Source organism: Aquarana catesbeiana, linkage group LG04, assembly GCF_042186555.1.
Source record: "Aquarana catesbeiana isolate 2022-GZ linkage group LG04, ASM4218655v1, whole genome shotgun sequence".
NCBI classification, from domain to species: Eukaryota; Metazoa; Chordata; class Amphibia; order Anura; family Ranidae; genus Aquarana; species Aquarana catesbeiana.
Window position 1 is genome coordinate 200860347 of NC_133327.1, and position 20121 is coordinate 200880467.

The following is a 20121-nucleotide window of genomic DNA, read 5'->3' on the forward strand; positions in this document are numbered from 1 at the left end:
AGCGTGACCCGTGCACAATGCAGCCTCACCTGTGCAGAGAAAGAGGCGAGCCAGGGCGGAACTACCAGGGAGGATGAGGAATGCATACTGCAGCCCTCAGATGGCTGTTGGTGAGCGTGGGGCAGCCACAGAGTGGGGGGGCAAACACCGCCCGCATGGTTCCCCAGCCAGGGAAAGTGAGGAGAGGAAGAGGCAAGCTGCCTGTACGAGCAGAGAGCTGTAATGGCTTTCATTTGAATTTCCTGTGTTCCCGGGGCTCCCCGTCACATAGCTCCACCTCTTGTCCCGCATTGGGTCGGCGTTCTGTCTATCAAAGGCGCTGAGCCAAGAGGTGGGGCTATGTGACGGGGAGCCCCGGGAACACAGGAAATTCTAATGAAAGCTCTTACAGCTGAGCTCTCTGCTCGTACGGACAGCTTACCTCTCCTCACTTCCCCTGGCTGGGGGACCGTGCGGGCGGTGCTCGCCCCCCCCCACAGTATGCATTCCTCATCCTCCCCACTGGCCCCTCTCGGCTGCGGGCCCCATAGTGAACACGTGGCTCGCTGTGGCGGTAGTTCCGCCACTGGACACCTGCCTTTACACCCACATGAACTTTAAAGGTATCCCAGTCTTATGCTGCATAAACACGGTCGGAATTTCCGACAACAAATGTTCAATGTGAGCTTGTTGTCAGAATTTCTGACCGTGTGTAGGCTCCATCGAACATTTGTTGTCGGAATTTCCGACAACAAAAATTTTAGAGCTGGTTCTCAAATTTTCCAACAACAAAATCCGTTGTCGGAAATTCTGATCGTGTGTACACAATTCCAATGCACATAATTCCACGCATGCTCGGAATCAAGCAGATGAGCCGCACTGGCTATTGAACTTCATTTTTCTTGGCTCGTCGTACGTGCTGTATGTCACCGTGTTCTTGACATTTGGAATTTCCGACAAGATTTGTGCAACCGTGTGTATGCAAGACAAGTTTGAGCCAAAATCCGTCAGAAATAAATCCAGGATTTTGTTGTCAGAATGTCTGATCCTGTGTATGCGGCATTAGTCCGTAGGGTTCAATATTGACTTGGCCCACCCTTTGCAGCTATAACAGTTTCAACTCTTCTGGGAAGGCTGTCCACAAGGTTTAGGAGTCTCTATGGGAATGTTTGATCATTCTTCCAGAAGAGCATTTGTGAGGTCAGGCACTGATGTTGGACAAGAAGACCTGGCTCACAGTCTCCACTCTAATTCATCCCAAAGGTGTTCTATCAGCTTGAGGTCAGGACTCTCTGCAGGCCAGTCAAGTTCCTCCACCCAAACTCGCTCAGCCATGTCTTTATGGACCTTGCTTTGTGCACTGGTCCAAATTATTTGGTGGAGGGGGGATTGTGGTGTGGGATTGTTTTTCAGGAGTCGGACTTGGCCCCTTAGTTCCCGTGAAGGAAACTCTTAAGGCATGGGTCAGCAACCTTTTTCCACTTAAGGGCCAGATTCAATGTATGTGAATGCATGGAGGGCCGCATTCACCTGCTAATAGATGAAGATAACAAAAATACTAACACAGTATTATGAACAGTACAGGTTTACCTCACTTTAACAGCTTCCCAACCAGCTGCCGTCATTATACTGCGGCAGGTCGGCACGTTCCCGCAAGCCATTGTAGCTGTACGTCGGCGCTTTAAGCAGGGATAGCAGGTAGGGGCTGCACTGCTGGGGGACCGATGCGTATGGTCAGCGGTCGCAATGACTGGCAGTCACTCGCGATGGTGGGCATGAGAGCCAGAACAGGGACGTGTCTATGTAAACACACAAACCCCTGTTCTGTGAGGAGAGACAGATCGTGTGTTCCTACTAGCTAGGAACAATGATCTGTCTTTTCCTCTAGTCAGTTCCTTCCCCGTATAGTTGGAACACACACTGAGGGAACACAGTTAACCCCTTGATCGCCCCCTAGTGTTAACCCCTTCCTTGCCAGTGACATTTACACAGTAATCACTGTATAAATGTCAATGGTCCCAAAAATGTGTCAAAAGTGTCCGATCTGTCGCAGTCCCAATAAAAATCACAGATCACCGCCATTACTAGTAAAAAAAAAAAAAATAATAATAAAAATGCCATAAATCTTTGCCATAGTTTGTAGATGCTATAACTTTTGTGCAAACCAGTCAGTATACGCTCGTTATGATTTTTATTACTAAAAATATGTAGAAGAATATATAATGACCAAAACTGATGAAGAAATTTGATTTTAAAAAACATTTTGGGGATATTTATTATAGCAAAAAGTAAAAAAATAAAAACCGCGGAGGTGATCAAATACCACCAAAAGAAAGCTCTGTTTGTGGGAAAAAATGTTGTTTGGGTACAGCATCGCAGGACTGTGCAATTGTCAGTTAAAGCAACGCAGTGCCGTATCGCAAAAAATGGCCCGGTCAGGAGGGGGGTAAATTCTTCCGGGCTGAAGTGGTTAAAGTGCTTAACTACTACAAAGCCAGTTCACCCTGAGGGAGTATGTAGCTGGGGATTCAGATTTTACTGCACCCCTCCCCCACCCTGGTACCCAATGGTGGCTGACACCAGCCCTGCTAGCCAGCATGGTCTGGAGATGGGGTTCCTGTCCCTAGGGAAAATGGTGTTCCTGCCCCTAGGGAAAATTGGGTTCCTGCCCCCAGGGGAGAAGAGGTCCTTGGGGTCCCTGTCCCAAGGGGAGAAGGAGTCCCTGTCCCCAGGGATGATGGGGTCCCTGTCCCTAGGCTTGATGGGGTTTCTGTCCCCAGGGGTGATGGGGTCCCTGTCCCAAAGCGAGAAGGGGTCCCTGTACCCAAGCAAGAAGGGGGTCTGTGTCCCCAGGGGTGATGGGGTCCCTGTCCCAGGGGTGTTGGGGTCCCTGTCCCCAAGCGAGAAGCGGTCCCTGTCCCCAAGTGAGAAGGGGTCCCTGTCCCCAGGGGAGAAGGGGTCCTCTGTCCCCACCCCTCAAACACACGCTGTGTAGGTAGAACTCTCCTACCTTACACAGGTGTAAAGCAAGCAGAGCAGCAGAGATCGATGTCACAGGGCTGGATGGGGGCGGGAACTGCTGTTAACTTTTCACATTAACAGGCTGGTGATTGGTTGCTAGGCTCACCCGGCAACCAATCACCTGCTGTTTAACGAAAAAGTAAACTCCAGCAGTTCCCCCCCTTCCAACCCTGTGATATCATGTGCACTGATGGGCTGGACATTCAGCTGTGGCGGACTGGGTGCGGCCCATGGCCCATGGGTTGCCAACCCCTGTCTTAAGGCGTTAGCATACCAAGACATTTTGGACAATTTCATGCTCCCAACTTTGTGGGAACAGTTTGGGGATGGCCCATTCCTGTTCCAACCCGTGGGTTGTCGACCCCTGTCTTAAGGCGTTAGCATCCCAAGACATTTTGGACAATTTCATGCTCCCAACTTTGTGGGAACAGTTTGGAGATGGCCCCTTCCTGTTCCAACATGACTGCGCACCAGTGCACAAAGCAAGATCCATAAAGACATGGATGAGTGAGTTTGGGGTGGAAGAACTTGATTGGCCTACACAGATCCTGACCTCAATCCGATAGAACACCTTTGGGATGAATTAGAGCGGAGACTGCGAACCAGACCTTTTCGTCCACATCAGTGCCTGACCTCACAAAAGCATTTCTGGAAGAATGGTCAAACATTCCCATATACACACTCCTAAACCTTGTGGACAGCCTTCCCAGCAGAAGAGTTGAAGCTGTTATAGCTGCAAAGGGTGGCACAACTCAATATTGAACCCTACGGACTAAGACTGGGATGCCATTATAGTTCAGGCGTGTGTAAAGGCATACGTCCAAATACTTTTGGCAATATAGTGTATCTCCACCACAACGTGTAATGCATTAGCGATGGGAGTGCTGGAAAAAAAAGCATGTAAGTGTACCTAAAATTGCACATGAATGTATGCAATGTACAGGAAATGACATGGCTTTAAAAAAACATAAAAATGCCTAAAAGTGTGTACAGACCTTGGACAGGCTTTAAAATATGATGGAAGAGAAGATTGACCTCACACACATGCTTCCCCAACATTCAGAATAATATTAATAGTTTTGCATGAAAGCCTTATTTAATTTCTGAATCCTGCTAGTAGAAAAGTAAAATGAAAAGCCACGTCTGGTAAATTGCTGTACTATAATAGGACACGTTCCAAAAAGTTTTCCATCATATTACTTTGTAAATTTCCAAGACAAAGAATCCATTAAGTTACCACTAAATGTCCTAGCCTTTTACTCCATTGGTGGATATTTTTGGGCTGATTTAGTCGAGTGTAGGACAAATTGAGCTCTCTAGTATTAAGCCAAGCTGCAGGGAACAAAAGAAGCTTAGCCTTCCATTCACTGCCTAACCAAAAGGAATGATTGGCTGTTTGTACTGTATTTGGAGCTGAGCAAAAAGTATAGGAGTTACAGGGATTTCATTATGTTGCCATGGCAATGATTTGATTCTATTTCAGTTATAGACTGGACATCACCAATCTTTGTCTGTGATGTCATCAATCAACATTGCTCACTGAAAAATGTACAATGTTCAGCCATTCTTACCCCTACAGATATTGGTAAGCTCCAGTGAAATGTTTGCACTTATTTTCTTATGTACAGGTGCATATGCTATATATAGATATATAGATATATATCTATATATCTATATATATAGATATATATCTATATATCTATATATATAGATATACAGTAGACACATGCCATGTATATACAAACCATCAGATGATAAAATGATTTAAGAATTATTATTATTAAACACGATTTATATAGCGCCAACAGTTTACGCAGTGCTTTACAATGTAGAGGGGGGACAGCACAATTACAGTACAATACAGAAGGGACAGGAGGGCCCTGCTCATAGAGCTTACATTCTAAAGGGAGGGGGTGGTGGTACAAAAGGTAAAATAATTAAAAATGGCTTGATGCTTTTAGAATGTAGAATTTGGAAAACATCATCATGGCTTTAGAAAGCCGTTTTTTTTTTTTTAAAAGAAAGGAAGTCACAACCTATTAATGATTAACACCATGTCCTGGGTCTAGCAGAACTGAACTCATGAATAATTCATATCAGAAACACATTTTCCCCCTGCAAGGTTGATGAATGAAACAGGGAAGGCTTTTGGAAAAGATCAGCTCTCACTCTCCCAGCCTGGCTCACAAATCGTCATGAAACGGGAGGGTTAAGACAAGTTCAGGAGACCCCAGGCACAGTCTGGTTTCTTTTTTTCTTTTTATTTTTTTATCTCTAAGGAGGGGGGAAATCATAGAGAAATTGGTCGCTGCTGCGTTTAGCATGGTTAGATGCTGACAGCTGCTGTAAAGAGTTAAGGCGTGAATGTTTGAAGTGAATTAAAGTCTATTTTTGAACTGAGCATTCAAGTCCAGGAGGAATAGTCTCTCTGAAGGGAATGGAAAGCAATGAACAATACCGCTGACAGTCGGTGCAGAACACCATGCCGTTCATACGCCGCGATGTGCCGATGACTGGAATTTTCCTGTAAAATGACTTGAAAGGGAGACACATAGAAGATGAATGTAAGTACGGATGCATTTCTTTATCATTCGTCTTTCCCAAGACTGCAGCAGACACCATACGCTCGTTCTAGTCTCCCATATTCTCTGTTACTGCTTTATTGATTGGAAAGAGTGTTAGAAACCTATTACCTATGATTTAGATGGACCTAAATCAAGAATATTTCCTTTTTAAGTAACGTTGATTCTCACCTGTACCCATAGCTTGGAAAATACCTACATGGGTTTAGCAATGGAGTAGGTATCAGGGTTTCTGCTCTCTTTATATAATATATGTTCCAGTAACATAATATCATGCAGGTATATAGAAAGGTCTGATCTACCCCAGGTATGCCCTCACCTGTACCCATAGCTTGGAAAATGCCTACATGGGTTTAGCAATGGATTAGGTATCGGGGTTTCTGCTCTCTTTATCTAATATAATATCTGTTCCAGTAACATAATATCATGCAGGTATATAGAAAGGTCTTATCTACCCCAGGTATGCCATGTTCACTTATTATATTCATGCTGTGTGCTCCAAACGCAGGATACACAAGTCATAACTCTATAAAGGTCACAATGAACTCCTATAATTCATCTGCAGCTGTAGTATCTCTTTGGACTACATAAATCACATAAGCATCACTAACCAGGTTGCATGAAACTGGGAGTCCTTTATTTTCTGCTTAAGCAAAAGATACTTGGCTTTTTTCTTTTTTTTTTTAATCCAGCCAACTGTGTATTTTAGGTGTAGAATAATATGGTTTATAATATGTACAAGATTAATTAGGTGATCAGATATTTTGGGCTCTGGTTTGCTTCAGTATTTATTAATAAATGTGAGAGTTGCATGCTTTACCTGTCTTTTACATTGGAACTCATACAGTAAGCGTGTTCTGCATATTGTTCTGCATGAAAAGTCGTAGCTGTTTGTCTCCCCCCTATCAAGCAGGCTGTGGTGTGATACCAACACTAATTTGTTTGCAAGGCACAGTCTGACTGTGGGATGAGATGGAAAGCTGCTAAATATAACTCAGGGTTCCTCAATAGATGGTGCACACCTAAAAGGTCAGAACAAGTGAAAAACAATTCAGATTCAGTCTACAAGCTGCTAGTATTGGTAATTAGCAAATCCATCTACAACACATTTTGAACCGATTAGCATCTCTGCCATGTATAGACAGAATTAGATGCAACCATATAGAATTGAAAAACAGGTCTGTAAAATAATACCGTGTTCTAGGCTAGTCTTCCAGTACCTAATCTTGTTTCAGGTATTCTGCAGACAAGTCTTTGAACTGCTTGGTCTTTTTGTGAAAGCATCTTGTCTGTCAATGACAGATCATCCTTTCCTTCTGTGAGAGGAAAACATCTTTTCATGGGGACACTAGGCAGCCACTAAACCAAAATGTAATGCCAGTAGCAGACCAGGACTACATATATGTACATATGTACCATTAATATTAAGACAGAATACATTTGTGTCAGTGCAGGGTTTAGCTCTTGTCCTATTTAGTCATTTCTTGTGCATCAAACTTCCAGTCAATGACAATAAATGTCAATAATTGACTATGTACAGGTAATCTGAACCAGTAATTCTAAGAAAACTCCTTGTAAATGTAATATTAATGGCTATCTATAAATATATTAAATCAAAGGTGCTCATATCCAAGGACAGATTGACAGATTTAGGGCTAAACTGCTATATCTGAATTTTCTATTACGGGCAATCTTAGGTATCGTGCGATTTTGTGAATGTATGAGTTTGTTCCTGATTGCGGTCTGTGTGACTTAAGACCTTAGAAACTAATATACCAGAATTTTTGTGAGTGTACAATATAATGATTGTCTTTGAAAGTTTACTGAATATTATTTAAAGGGGTTGTAAACCCTTCTGTATTTTCACCTTAATGCATCCTATGCATTAAGTTGAAAAAACACCTGACAGTCACCGCCCCCCCGTTTTTCTTACCTGAGCCCCCTCATGTCTTCGGCTGTGATGCGCTGTCCCTCTCATTGTTTTTGGCCCAGCTCTTGATTTGATAGATTGATAGCAGCGCAGCCATTGGCTCCTGCTGCTGTCAATCAAATCCAATGACGTGGGAGGCGGGGCCATTCATGTCTGTGGACGCAAATGCTGGATTCGGGAGTGCTCCCACAGGGTAACCCCCTCGGGAGAGCGCTTCTCCTAGGGGGTTATCTGATGCGGGGAGGAGCCGCAAGAGCTGCTGGCGGACCCCAGAAGAGGATGTTGGGGGCCACTCTGTGCAAAATGAGCTGCACAGTGGAGGTAAGTATGACAGGTTTGTTATTTAAAAAAACAAAAAACGATCCTTTACAATCACTTTGATTGTGGTACTGCATGCCTGTATAATATGAAAAATAGATTTCACTTAAGGAAACCCCTAAAAATGCTTTCTCAAGATTGGGTAAATGCTGGTGGTTTTAGTCACCTACTGGTGTCTTATACAGTGTCTGTTTATAAATTTCAGCATCAAGATCACCCTACTGAGCTACCCTATTGAAGTTAATGGATCTGACTATCTTTGAACGTTTACTGAATATTACTTAATTGTAGTACTGCATGCCCAAATAGGATGAAACATTTTACTGTTCTTTAAAAAAGATTGAATGCAAGGCAGTTAGATACCCCTAAAAATACTGTGTTAAGATTGGGTAAATGTTGGTGGTTCAAATCACCCACTGGTGTCTTATACAATATCTTTTTTAGGAATTTCATTGTCAAGCTCATCCTATAGAAGATCTTGGCTCTGCCCCTCTTGGCACCATCAAGAGGGTCTCAGTCTTACAGCTGCATTTTCCATAATAAGAGTAACACACATATTCACAATACCTTTCAAACATACCATTTTGACAGTTAACTGACATCCAGGTGCCTTAATTAGAATCCTATTCCCAATTACTGTAAATCAAGATGCAATGACAAACCTTACATTGCCCTTGACTCTCCATTAATATTTTGAAGGGTTTCACAGATCAGTCAAACGAACAGGTTTTACTTACGGTACTTGCAATCATCTTCCTTCAGACTTGTAGTCAGGAAAAAAAACTTTACCACCTTGGGCCATACTGCCAATCTCACAATTAAATGGTGATGATAACATGTTTGCCAAGCTTTTAGACACCCATCTAAAAAAAAATGATTGTTTCCATCCCTTATTAGGATTCAGTAACAATCAACTATTCAATCTCCAGCAAGTTTTGGTTAACACCCAATACTGCCGCTGTGTGCCCAATTCTGAATTCAGACAGACTCACACCAATTGGGTTAAAATTCTATATGTATATCAATGTATCTATATGTATACTCTGGACCTAATATCGTGGTAATTGGAATAACATCATCCACCATAAATGTACACAGAGGCACCAGATAGGGGTGTCTTTTGACTGCCATCCTCTTGCTATTGCAATAGAGACACTGGTTATTCAACTCAGGAACAATGTACGCAATGCAAATTTGATCCAAGGTTCCCAGACAGAAATGTAAGTGTCTAGGATGATGACTTTATACGTTACTCCACCTTTCTCTAAATGAAGCAATGACAATTAACCAATTCACCCCTCCATCAGTAATGTTTACATAATGTCACAAATGTGTGCTATTCTAATTAGCGCTTGTCAAACATGGCTAATTCCAAATCAACCCCACTGGCAGTACTTACCTTATTTAAATAACTTGGAATAATAGTAACCAAACCTTGCTCCCTATTTTAAAATATAAAACCTCTGAGAGATAGCATTGCAGTAGCTGCCTGCCTCGAGGCTTCCTTTGTGTGACTGAAATCTTGGACTGATAATGGATGAGTCACTACGCTGACTATTTCATTTCCGTGTGTATATTGTCCCCTGTGCTATTAATCCCTGTAACCAGGAAAGATTCTTAACAAGCTGTAAGTAGATAACATCTTAATAAGTGAAAAGGAGCTAAGATAGGTAGAAAATGGATATACATTCTTTTAAATTTAATTTGATCAAAATGTTTCTGTTGCCAAAATATGTCCTCCTTTGCTGGGTTACTCTGGTACCCAAATTCTTTTTCAACTGATTAAATATTTTTTTTTCTCTTTCATTTGAAGCCTAAAACATACTAGGGTATAAGTGAACACTCTTCAGAGTCCTAAAACCATGCTTGGATTGGTTCTTCTCATTTTCAACTTTGTTACCTAGCTGGTCAGCTAAAATATTTAATGCCATTGACAGCATTTCAAACATCTAAAAAAAATAAATATTCCCCATTATTTCATTTCAAAGGAAAAATATATACTCTGTTGACTAGTTGTTAAAATATAAACCAAACCAAACATTTTACTATGACCAATAAGTGATGTGAGACTCCCTTCTGGAATAGTTATAACGTTCCTCGGCTACTTCTTTTCTCTGGGGCACACAGTTTGTCCTAATGATGTTGCACAATTTTATGACGTTATTCAAGATGATTCATTATTATACAACTGTTTAAGTAGTATTAGATTGTAAGCTCTTCTGAGCAGGGCCCTCTTAATCCTATTGTATTGTATTGTATTATATTATAACTGTATTATCTCCCTTTTATATTGTAAAGCGCTGCGTAAACTGTTGGCGCTATATAAATCCTGAATAATAATAATAATAATAGTAACTTTAATCTTCCTGGCGGTCAACTGCAAAGACACTGAACAGCCACCAGTGGTGTACCCCCATCTACTGTATGCTGTATGTAGGCATCCCTTTGGACCCGAGACATAATTGGTTCAATATAAGTACACCTATCTGCTTAAATATCTCCAGAACTTTAAACTTTTGACTTTACATTTACCAGTCCCTCATTTAATTGTTTTTGCAAGTGTCAGGCTAATACAGCAGACTTGCGATCCAATTCATTTCCTTATTCTCTTTCAAGCTTATCATTTACCACTCAGCTTAAACCACGTGGGAAGTATCTCCTGCACATATCCAAGTTTAAGCTACTGACAATAGCAGTACCCATGTTCTTGCCTGTCTGTGTTCTAAGTATACTCAATGAAAAGATATAGACACATCATCAAAATGCCTTTATTACTGAACCTTTTTTTATCTTGTAAAAAGTATAATCCTACAATGGGTAGTAACCTCCATAGTCTTATTGTGGATTGAAATTGTGAATTAAAATTGACCTTACTAATAAGTGTTATATCAAAATTTTTAAGTGGACCTGTACTTTTGAAGATGGGCAAAAATAGGCAAGCAAAGGATAAAGGATTAGTTACTGTTAGTGTCTATAGACTCCCTACAACGGATCTCTCCCTATTATCATCTTTATCATCTTTCCATGCTTTGTTCTGCACTGTGTCTTTGTGTGGCTGTAGTCATCTTACTAGAGAAAAAGTTTGCCTACTCATGTCAGAACTGCCTACCCTGGTGACAGGTGAACTCTTGACTGGTGGGGGGAATATTTGAGAGTGAGTAAGAGAGGTGGAGAATGCACAGATCACAGAATGCATGAAGCAAAAGTAGGGAGAACCATGTACTGCTGGTCTTTAGGAATGACTTTCACTCTAGCAAGGAGAACAGTGAGCAGCAAAGCAGCCACATCACCAAATCTCACTCCAAATCTCAAACTAGCAATTACTAATATATATATATTTTTTATGTGCAATAAGTTGTAACAGGGTTACAGTCAACCACAGAAGACATAACCAATAAACGTAACGTTAAACTAGGTATGCAAATCAATTACAAATAGACAAAAAAATTATTGGACTTGTTATAGTCACTAATATTTTTAGGGTAATGCTTGGGCTCAATTGACATTTCTAGGTTAGTCCTATTTCAATTCAATTCCCCTTGAATGCCCTCATAAGGTCAATAATGTTTCAGATGAGTAGCGTTGTGATGCAAACACACTTTCTTGAAACCAGCCACTTTGACCTTCAGACCCTATATTCTAGGCAATAAACACTATGTATTTTTCCTGTATGATAAGTATGCAATTTATGTTTGATTATTTCATTGTATCATTTTAAATTAAAATTTAGAATGGCACTACATATAACTCCATGATAAACCATTGACTTACAGCACCTAGACCAAATAATATTATGTATAATATTCAGCCTTATCTATATGTGAAAAAAGTAAAGGCTCAGCCTAGGAGACACTGTGGTAGTGGCTCTGACAGATGAACAAATTTGGGAACATAAAAAAGGAGGTCTTGCAAATGGAAGAATTGGCTACTTTTAAACACTGATTTTTGTAATAACTTTTTTTTTATTTTATTTTTTTTTTTTTTAGCTTTGGATAGTATAGGGAAGGTGTGGTACTTCAGTGAGACTTGCTGTGATGTGATCTCAGTTTAGATATTTGCTCTCACTTGCTTTTGTCACTGTGACTGGAAGTAACCTAGTAATATAGTAACATAGTTGGTCTGGTTGAAAAGTCAATCTAGTTCAACCAATAAATTAAAGTAGAATGGAAGCTCTATAACAGAAGCTCAACACCAATAAAAACTTGTTTTAGTTGAGTGAGAAAGGGTAGAACCTCTGTCAGGTTTTTATTGTTATCTTCCTGGAGAGATTTCTTTTATTTCCTGTCCCAGTGAAAATATTGTCACCCAATATAATTACAGACACCAATAAAACCAACACACTAAAGATTTTTGCTGGTTTTACACATTAAGCATACCCTTGCACAAAAGACAATGTTTAAATCAGCCCTTTAACTGGAATATAATTAAGAGCATTAAAAAGCAGTTAAAGGTAGTAAGGCATTTCCAGTGGTAGCAATGTATAGACATTCTCTTTGTGTGAAAAGGTTGCACTTTATCATCACAATTTCTTTGTAACCTTTCCCTTCACGCTGGCCTTTCCTGGTCATCCATTTCATTACATATTGTTCCAGTCTGTACTGTAAATGTTATTCATATCCCAGAGAGATTACATCTAGTCTTCTTTCCATTTTAAGAAGACACGGTTTACGTGAATTAATTAATGACTAGATGTCAGAAAAGAGTCAGTATACCAGAAATAAAATAAATTATACGTCTTCCATGTTTTTCTTATAAGGAATAGTAACAGAGCTTGTGAGCACTGCAGGATGAATAATAATCAGAAATGCACGTTGTTGTGTTTAATGTGAATATAAATAGAAATATACACTATATTACTAAAAGTATTGGGACACCTGCCTTTACACGCACAAGAACTTTAATGGCATCCCAGTCTTAGTCCATAGGGTTCAATATTGAGTTGGCCCACCCTTTGCAGCTATAACAGCTTCAATTCTTCTGGGAAGGCTGTCCACAAGGTTTAGGAGTGTGTCTATGGGAATGTTTGACCATTCTTCCAGAAGCGCATTTGTGAAGTCAGGCACTGATGTGGGCGAGAAGGCCTGGCTCACAGTCTCCTCTCTAATTTATCCCAAAGGGGTTCTATCTGGTTGGGGTCAGGACTGCAGGACTGTGCAGGTCGGTCAAGCCCCTCCACCTCAAACTCGCTCATCCATGTCTTTATGGACCTTGCTTTGTACAGTGGTCCAAATCATTTGGTGGAGGGGGGATTATGGTGTGGAATTGTTTTTCAGGGATTGGGCTTGGCCCCTTAGTTCCAGTGAAGGGAACTCTTAAGGCATCAGCATGCCAAGACATTTTGGACAATTTCATGCTCCCAACTTTGTGGGAACAATTTGGGGATGGCCCTTTCCTATTCCAACATGACTGCGCACCAGTGCACAAAGCAACGTCCATAAAGACATGGATGAGCGGTTTGTGTGGCTGGAGCTGCCTGTTACTCTATAGGGATGCAGCAGCTGTGCTAACACAGCCGCAGGTCCTAATTTGAGAGTTGGTCAGGTGTGGGTGAGTGGCCCCAAATACACCCACATGCCTTTCAAATTAGGTGTTCATACAGCCACTGTGTCCCCAAAGAGTAACACAGCTCCAGCCACATAAACAAAAACATTGATTTATACTGTACATGCCACAGTGCCCATGTGAGTGATCCTCAAGACCTCATTCACACAAAACACTTTCTTTATTATCTCAATACAGTTTGATCTTTTAGATCTAGCAGGAATTGTGTAAGTTATGATGTGTTTGTGTCTGCTAATGACTTTAGTGTATTTTTAGCAAATATCATTTTTAGATTTTGGGGGGTGCGGGGGCCTATCAAGTGGGCTGTACGTGTCCTGTGATTTCTAACAGATGTCCTGCTTGCTCACAATATTTGTAACTTAGGCTAACCTTAGACTGGTAGAAGGCTTCCTGAGACTGACAGGAGGAAACACATCTGCCTATTGACTCTTTTGTCAGCTACTGCCACAGTTTCTTTTGTGACTTGCCCAATTGAAAGAGGTTATGTATGCAATTACGTTTCTTTCCCTTTTTTCAGTGGCAATTCTCCTTGAGTTTTAACAAGTGCCTCCAGTCTTCAACAACTATAACCTTGGGGCAAGATCTTGAACTGTTTATGGCAATATTAAGTTATTATTAGAATTTGAGCATTTTTTATTGGCTTGTGACCCATGCACCATAAAGCAACATATGGGTTAGGAAAACTATTGGAAAATAACAATGGCTGCAGGCTTACGTTATAAAGATTATAATAAGTGAAATGTAGATGGCGCTGAGTAGTTCTAGGTCTGTTTGTCTTTAGTGTACTGAATTTCTATGGCAGTTGTTAGTTCTCTTTATTTCTTGTTCCAGTAGGCTAGAGTGCAAACATGTATCTTCCTGCATCCTGTTTTACTACGGGCCCAATGAAACCACAACACTGTGCAGAAACCCATGCATTGTCATGCATTGGTGCATGTTGCTTTGCTTACAGTAGTCCATTTAAATTAACAGGTCAAGACACACTGCAATGCATATGAAGGTGGGGAATGCTTCTTTTTCCTGCAGTGCAGCTTAGGACACAATGCAATATATCATGATGGAATGCTTTGCAGGGCACATTTGTTTATAAGGTGTGTTTCGGTGCCATTCATAATGAATGGCATTGTAGTTCAGTAATATACATAACATGCTTTACCATAGTTGTGGTGACAAGGGCAGTGATGCAGTGTTACTCCACCTTACCAACCATTCAGTGTCTGCTACCCATGTCTGATCCCTATGTCGATCCAGCAATGTGCACAAAAGCAGCAGCTCTCCCAGGTCTCCTCCTCTCCATTGGCTCCCTCTATTGTCATTGACAATCAGTGAGCCAATGAGGAGAGAGTGGGGGCTGGGCTGAGCTGAGCTCCAAGTTTGAATGGACACAGAAGAGCAGCTCGGGAGTGAACCTGCTCGGGTGCCTCCCTAGCAAACTCCTTGCTATGGGGACACTCGGCAGGAAGGAGGGGCCAGCAGCACCGGTGAGGGACCCCAAAAGAGAAGGAGCGGGGCTGCTCTGTGCAAAACCATTGCACGCAGCAGGTAACTATAACATTTATTATTTTTTTTAAAATCTGCCTTCAGTATCAATTTAAAGGGGTTGTAAAGGCAGAAGGTTTTTTATCTTAATGCATTCTATGCATTAAGATAAAAAAGCCTTCTGTGTGCAGCAGTTCCCCTCGGCCCCCCTAACACTTACCTGTGATCCCTCTCTGTCCAGCAATGTCTAAGAGTGTCTCAGCCACTCAAGATTCTCCTTCCTGATTGGCTGAGACACAGTAGCGGTGCCATTGGTGCCCGCTGCTTTTAGTCAAAGTCAGATAGCCAATCAGGGGTGAGAGGGGGCCGGGTCGGGGCTCGGTCTCTGAATGGACACTGGGAGCTGTGATTTGGCTCAGGTGTCCCCATTGCAAGCTGCTTGCTGTGGGGGCACTGAGCAGGAGGGAGGGGCTAGGAGCACAGAAGAGGGACCCGAGAAGAGGAGGATCGGGGCTGTTCTGTGCAAATCCACTACACAATGCAGGTAAGTATAACATGTTTGTTATTTTTATAGGGAAAAAAAAACTAGACTTTACAATCACTTTAAGGCATGTTTTAAATTGGTGCAATATTTCTTCTAACCACTAGAGGGGAGGATTTACAAAAGAAGCTTCACTAGTAAATGCTTCTCAACTTTTCTCAACCTGGTTTAGAAAAGGCTTCCATTTGACTATTGAGAATAATTCAAACTAATGTTTCTTAACCCCAAGTCCTCAAGGTTCTCAGTCAATTAGCATTTTCCAGGCCCAGACTGATTATCTGGCAAGTCTGTCTTTTGTCAGAAAAGCTGGCATAGTTAAGCGGACTTGGCTGGCTGGAGTCCGAGATTTGTACAATGAGGCACCATGTGAAGCCTGCTATTAGGGATGTAGTAAAGTGACAGGTTTCATTTGAAATTTCCCTGTCAGGATAAAAAAAATATCATATGAGAAATTCAGTGACATAGAAGAGCTAATATATTCACTTTCAAGTGGCCCATGTCTCCTACCTTTGCCTTCTTCTAGAACTGCAGACTTTTTTAGTATTTCCACCCTGCACACTGTAATTCCATCCTCCAACACACAGGGGTTGGTGGACTGCACCACAACATGTAGCAGGGGACATAGGTATCTGACTCTCATTTGCTGAAGAGTCTGATGTAGGCTGAAACTTTAGTATGGAGGAAAACTAGGAGACACAGGCCACTGGAATCGTGAGTATATTGCAGGGAAATTTGTTGTTTATTTAAATGTTTTTAAATATGAAAGGGGTAATCTAATAACAAAAGCAAACATAATTAAGATCAATAGCGTAAAAATTATTGTTAAATTTAAAAAGTTAAAATAACATTTAAATTATTGACTCTTTGCTGTCCTGTAATGATACATATATAGCAGGCAGTAAAAACTGGTGGCAGAGAATATAAAAAAAGTATGCTAAAATATATTCATGCATAATGAACATCCCTTGCTCCTAAGAGCTTACAGTCAATACCAAGATGAACTGATGCCCCTCTATTTTAACACGCTTTTAAAAGGTTTAGTGTTAAACACAATTAAATTAGCAATTGATTTGGCTTTTGCAATGTAGAAATCCTAATTAAGCACTATTTGTGATTTCTCATTTAGCTGCCACTGCATCTGCACAATCAGACAGCCTACAGGAAATCAATTGCTACAGCTAAGCTCAGTTGTATTAGGCCTACTAAGTGTAGCTACACAACCTTAAGGTATTGAGGCAGAATATCACAACGTGCTGCTGGGAGATTTTAATTAGTTCCTGACCCTTCACTGTTTTTCCTATAGAAGTAGATTTTGTAACACCGGCAAATCAGTATATGTAAAAGATGCCTAAATGTGTTACTTTGACAAATAGCTTCACCAGTAAGGTGGCAATAAACTGGCACCTGCAATTGTGCTAAGACAATATGATATCACCCAACTTACAATATTTGACCACTAGCCTATGGGGCATTATTTACACCAATTGCATTATTTAATTTTGTTATTATTTTTTTTTGTTGTTTTTTCTAATATTGCCATAGTATTTCACTGCTTTAGTCTTAGGCAAGCCATAGATCATGAGATTATCTTTCCTGTAACCAAGTTATTGTGTCCTCCTGGCGGGCGGGTGTGGGGAGCTATATCCCTGCCAGGAGAACACAGGGATTATTGCTTGTGACTACAGCCACTAGCAGTAACCACATGCTAAAACTTTGACATGCTGGTTGTACCCAAGTCGATCGATGGATCGACTTGAGTACAATCAGCCTGCCTATAGATGGATCGAATCTCGGCTGGTCCCTGCTGAACTGGTCGAGATTCGATCCATTTATGGCCAGATTTACTCTAAACCAGGTGTAGGCAACCTTAAAGAGGTGGTAATCTACCTGAATAATGTGAGAGAAGTCAAAGATGACTAGGCACAGTGTCCTGTTGTTGTAGCCAGTTCAAGGCATGTTCCATGCACATTTCCTGGCACTGCATTCAAAACACACTGCTTCTATGATTTTCTGTGGGTGCTAATACATTAATAATGTGCACAGTGCATTTTCCTGCACCAAATTGCATGGTACTGCAGTTCCATGCTATTTGATATGGTGTGTTTTTGAAAAGTAGTGCATGCACTACTTCTGTGCTGTCCGGTGCGATTTGCAACCCATTTAAATGAACGGGCTGCAAAATCACACCACGCTGAATCGCACAGGAATGTGGGCCCCTAGCCCCTTTAGCTGCAGAGGCAGCAGCTGTGGGAGCACATATGCCACGGCAGGAGTTATACCCCGTGTCGCTTTTGGTGGGCGCTAATGCCCATTGATAGTTACCCATCCAAGAAAATTTGTCCACTCCAGAAGTGCGTGCAATGTTGTTACAAGGTGTATAATTCCTGCTGTGACTGCTGCATGTTTGCACCCCTAGCCATTCCAGCTAAAGAGAGTATAAAGAAACCCCTGCTTTCCTGAGCCCAATATAATAGTTGCTTCCTCTATTATGCCACAGGTGTACAGCAGTTCAGATTGTGTGTGGGCTTTACTTGTAAATGCACTGTGTGAAATGCACTGACCTGAAACAGAATATCTGATATCGCTTGGTATCTGCTCTTAGGCAACAATTTTACTTTAAAACTTTAGAATGGAAAACAGATTTGTTTTAAATCAAGACAGAAATGTAATGATTTCTATACTTAAATATTATTATTATTATTATACACGATTTATATAGCGCCAACAGTTTACGCAGCGCTTTACAATGTAAAGGGGGACAGCACAACTACAGCACAGCTCAACACAGAAAGAACAGGAGGGCCCTGCTTGTAGAGCTTACTTTCTTAAGGGAGGGGGCGGTGGTACAAAAGGTAATAGATGCGGGGAATGATTTGATGGGGGGTGGCTCGGGGGACAGTTCTTAGGTGGGTGTGGGATGGGCTTTCCTGAATAAGTGAGTTTTCAGGGATCTCCTAAAGGTGGACAGGTTAGGGGCTGATCGGATATACGGGGACAGGGAGTTCCAGAGGATGGGAGAGGCTCTGGAGATGTCCTGAAGGCGAGCATGAGAGGCGGTAACAAGGGAGCTAGAGAGCAATAATTCCTGTAATCCCTGTAGCCAGTGGTGGCCCATCCATAGGGGGCGCCCAGGCACCGCCCTCCCCTCCAGGCAGTCACGAGGAAAAAAAATTAAAACATGGCCCTAAAAAAAAAAAAATAATAAAAAAAAAAAAATCCTTAAGTGCACTGTGTGCTGGACACAGTGCACTATGGAAAGCACCACGTCTATACAATCACGAGATTGCAGACGAGGCGATTCATTGGTGGGGTTTTGGGCTGCTTTGTGGCGCAATCCATCGTGCCGAGCAGCATCCACCCGGCGTGCGTAGTCTATCACTATGGCCAAGTGCTTTGTTCTCAGTGTGAGAACAAAGTCACTTCCGGCGGGCTACAAAAAGATGGCCGCCGCCTAATCCCCTTGCGAGTACAGAGAAGGGCAACAAAACTAATAAAAGGACTGGAGGACATTAGTTATGAAGAAAGGTTACAAGCACTGAACTTAGGGGGTTATTTACTAAAGGCAAATCTACTTTGCACTGCAAGTGCACTGAAAGTGCACTTGGAAGTAAAGTCACTGTAGATCCGAGGGGGATATGCAAGGAGAAGAAAAATCAGCATTTTAGCTTGCAAATGATTGGATGATAAAATCAGCAGAGCTTCCCCTCATTTCGGATCTACCCCTTAGATTTAGAGTGACTGCACTTCCAAATGCACTTTCAGGTGCACTTGCAGTGCCAAGTGGATTTGCCTTTCGTAAATAACCCCCTTATTCTCTCTGGAGAAGAGATGCTTGAGAGGAGATATGATTTTAATTTGCAAATACCATACAGGTGACCCCACAATAGGGATAAAACTTTTCCATGGAAGGGAGTTTAATAAGACACGTGGCCACTCATTAAGATTAGAAGAGAAGAGGTTTAACCTTAAACTATGTAGAGGGTTCTTTGCTGTAAGAGCGGCAAGGATGTGGAATTCCCTTCCACAGGCGGTGGTTTCAGCGGGGAGCATCAATAGTTTAGAAAAAAACTATTAGATAAGCACCTGAACGACCGCAACATACAGGGATATACAATGTAATACTGACATATAATCACACACATAGGTTGGACTTGATGGACTTGTGTCTTTTTTGAACCTCACCTACTATGTAACTATTTAACAACATTTTGGCTTGCACATAATTGGATAAATGTGGGACAGCTTCACCTCTTTCACTTATCTAAGCAAAAACTCCTATGCAAAGTGAACAGCGGATTTGCCTTTAATAAATCAACCCCAGTGAGTATGGCTTATGGTCTAAAGTATCTAATTTTTAATTTGCACTTTATTTTCTAATTATATCTCAGCAGCTGTATGCCTTCAAGTGAAACTTTTTTTTAACCTCTGTTTTTACTGTTTTCAACCTGTGTTGACTCAGCAGTTGATATCATGTTCAGCAGCACAGAAGTACATTCAGGGATAGTGTGTTTAAAGTCCAGCTGTCCGTGTTATTTTAGGAGTACCAGATTGTATAGTGGAAGTATCGTACTGACTCCAGAAATGTCTACAGTATACAGTATGCCACAAAACTAGCTTAATCTGCTGTGCATGTTTCCAGTAGCTATCTATCTATCTCATATATACTGTATATATATATATATATATATATATATATATATATATATACT

General features: G+C 41.4%; 1 protein-coding gene across 1 annotated transcript in view; it reads left to right on the forward strand.

The window, feature by feature from the left end:
• Positions 1-5094: 5094 nt before the first annotated feature.
• Positions 5095-20121, forward strand: part of SCHIP1 (schwannomin interacting protein 1) — a gene marked incomplete in the record, with an annotated part of 263056 nt that continues 248029 nt past the window's right edge. Inside the window, 1 exon segment of the mRNA XM_073626105.1 lies at positions 5095-5564. Within this exon segment, the coding sequence (XP_073482206.1) occupies positions 5559-5564 (6 nt within the window).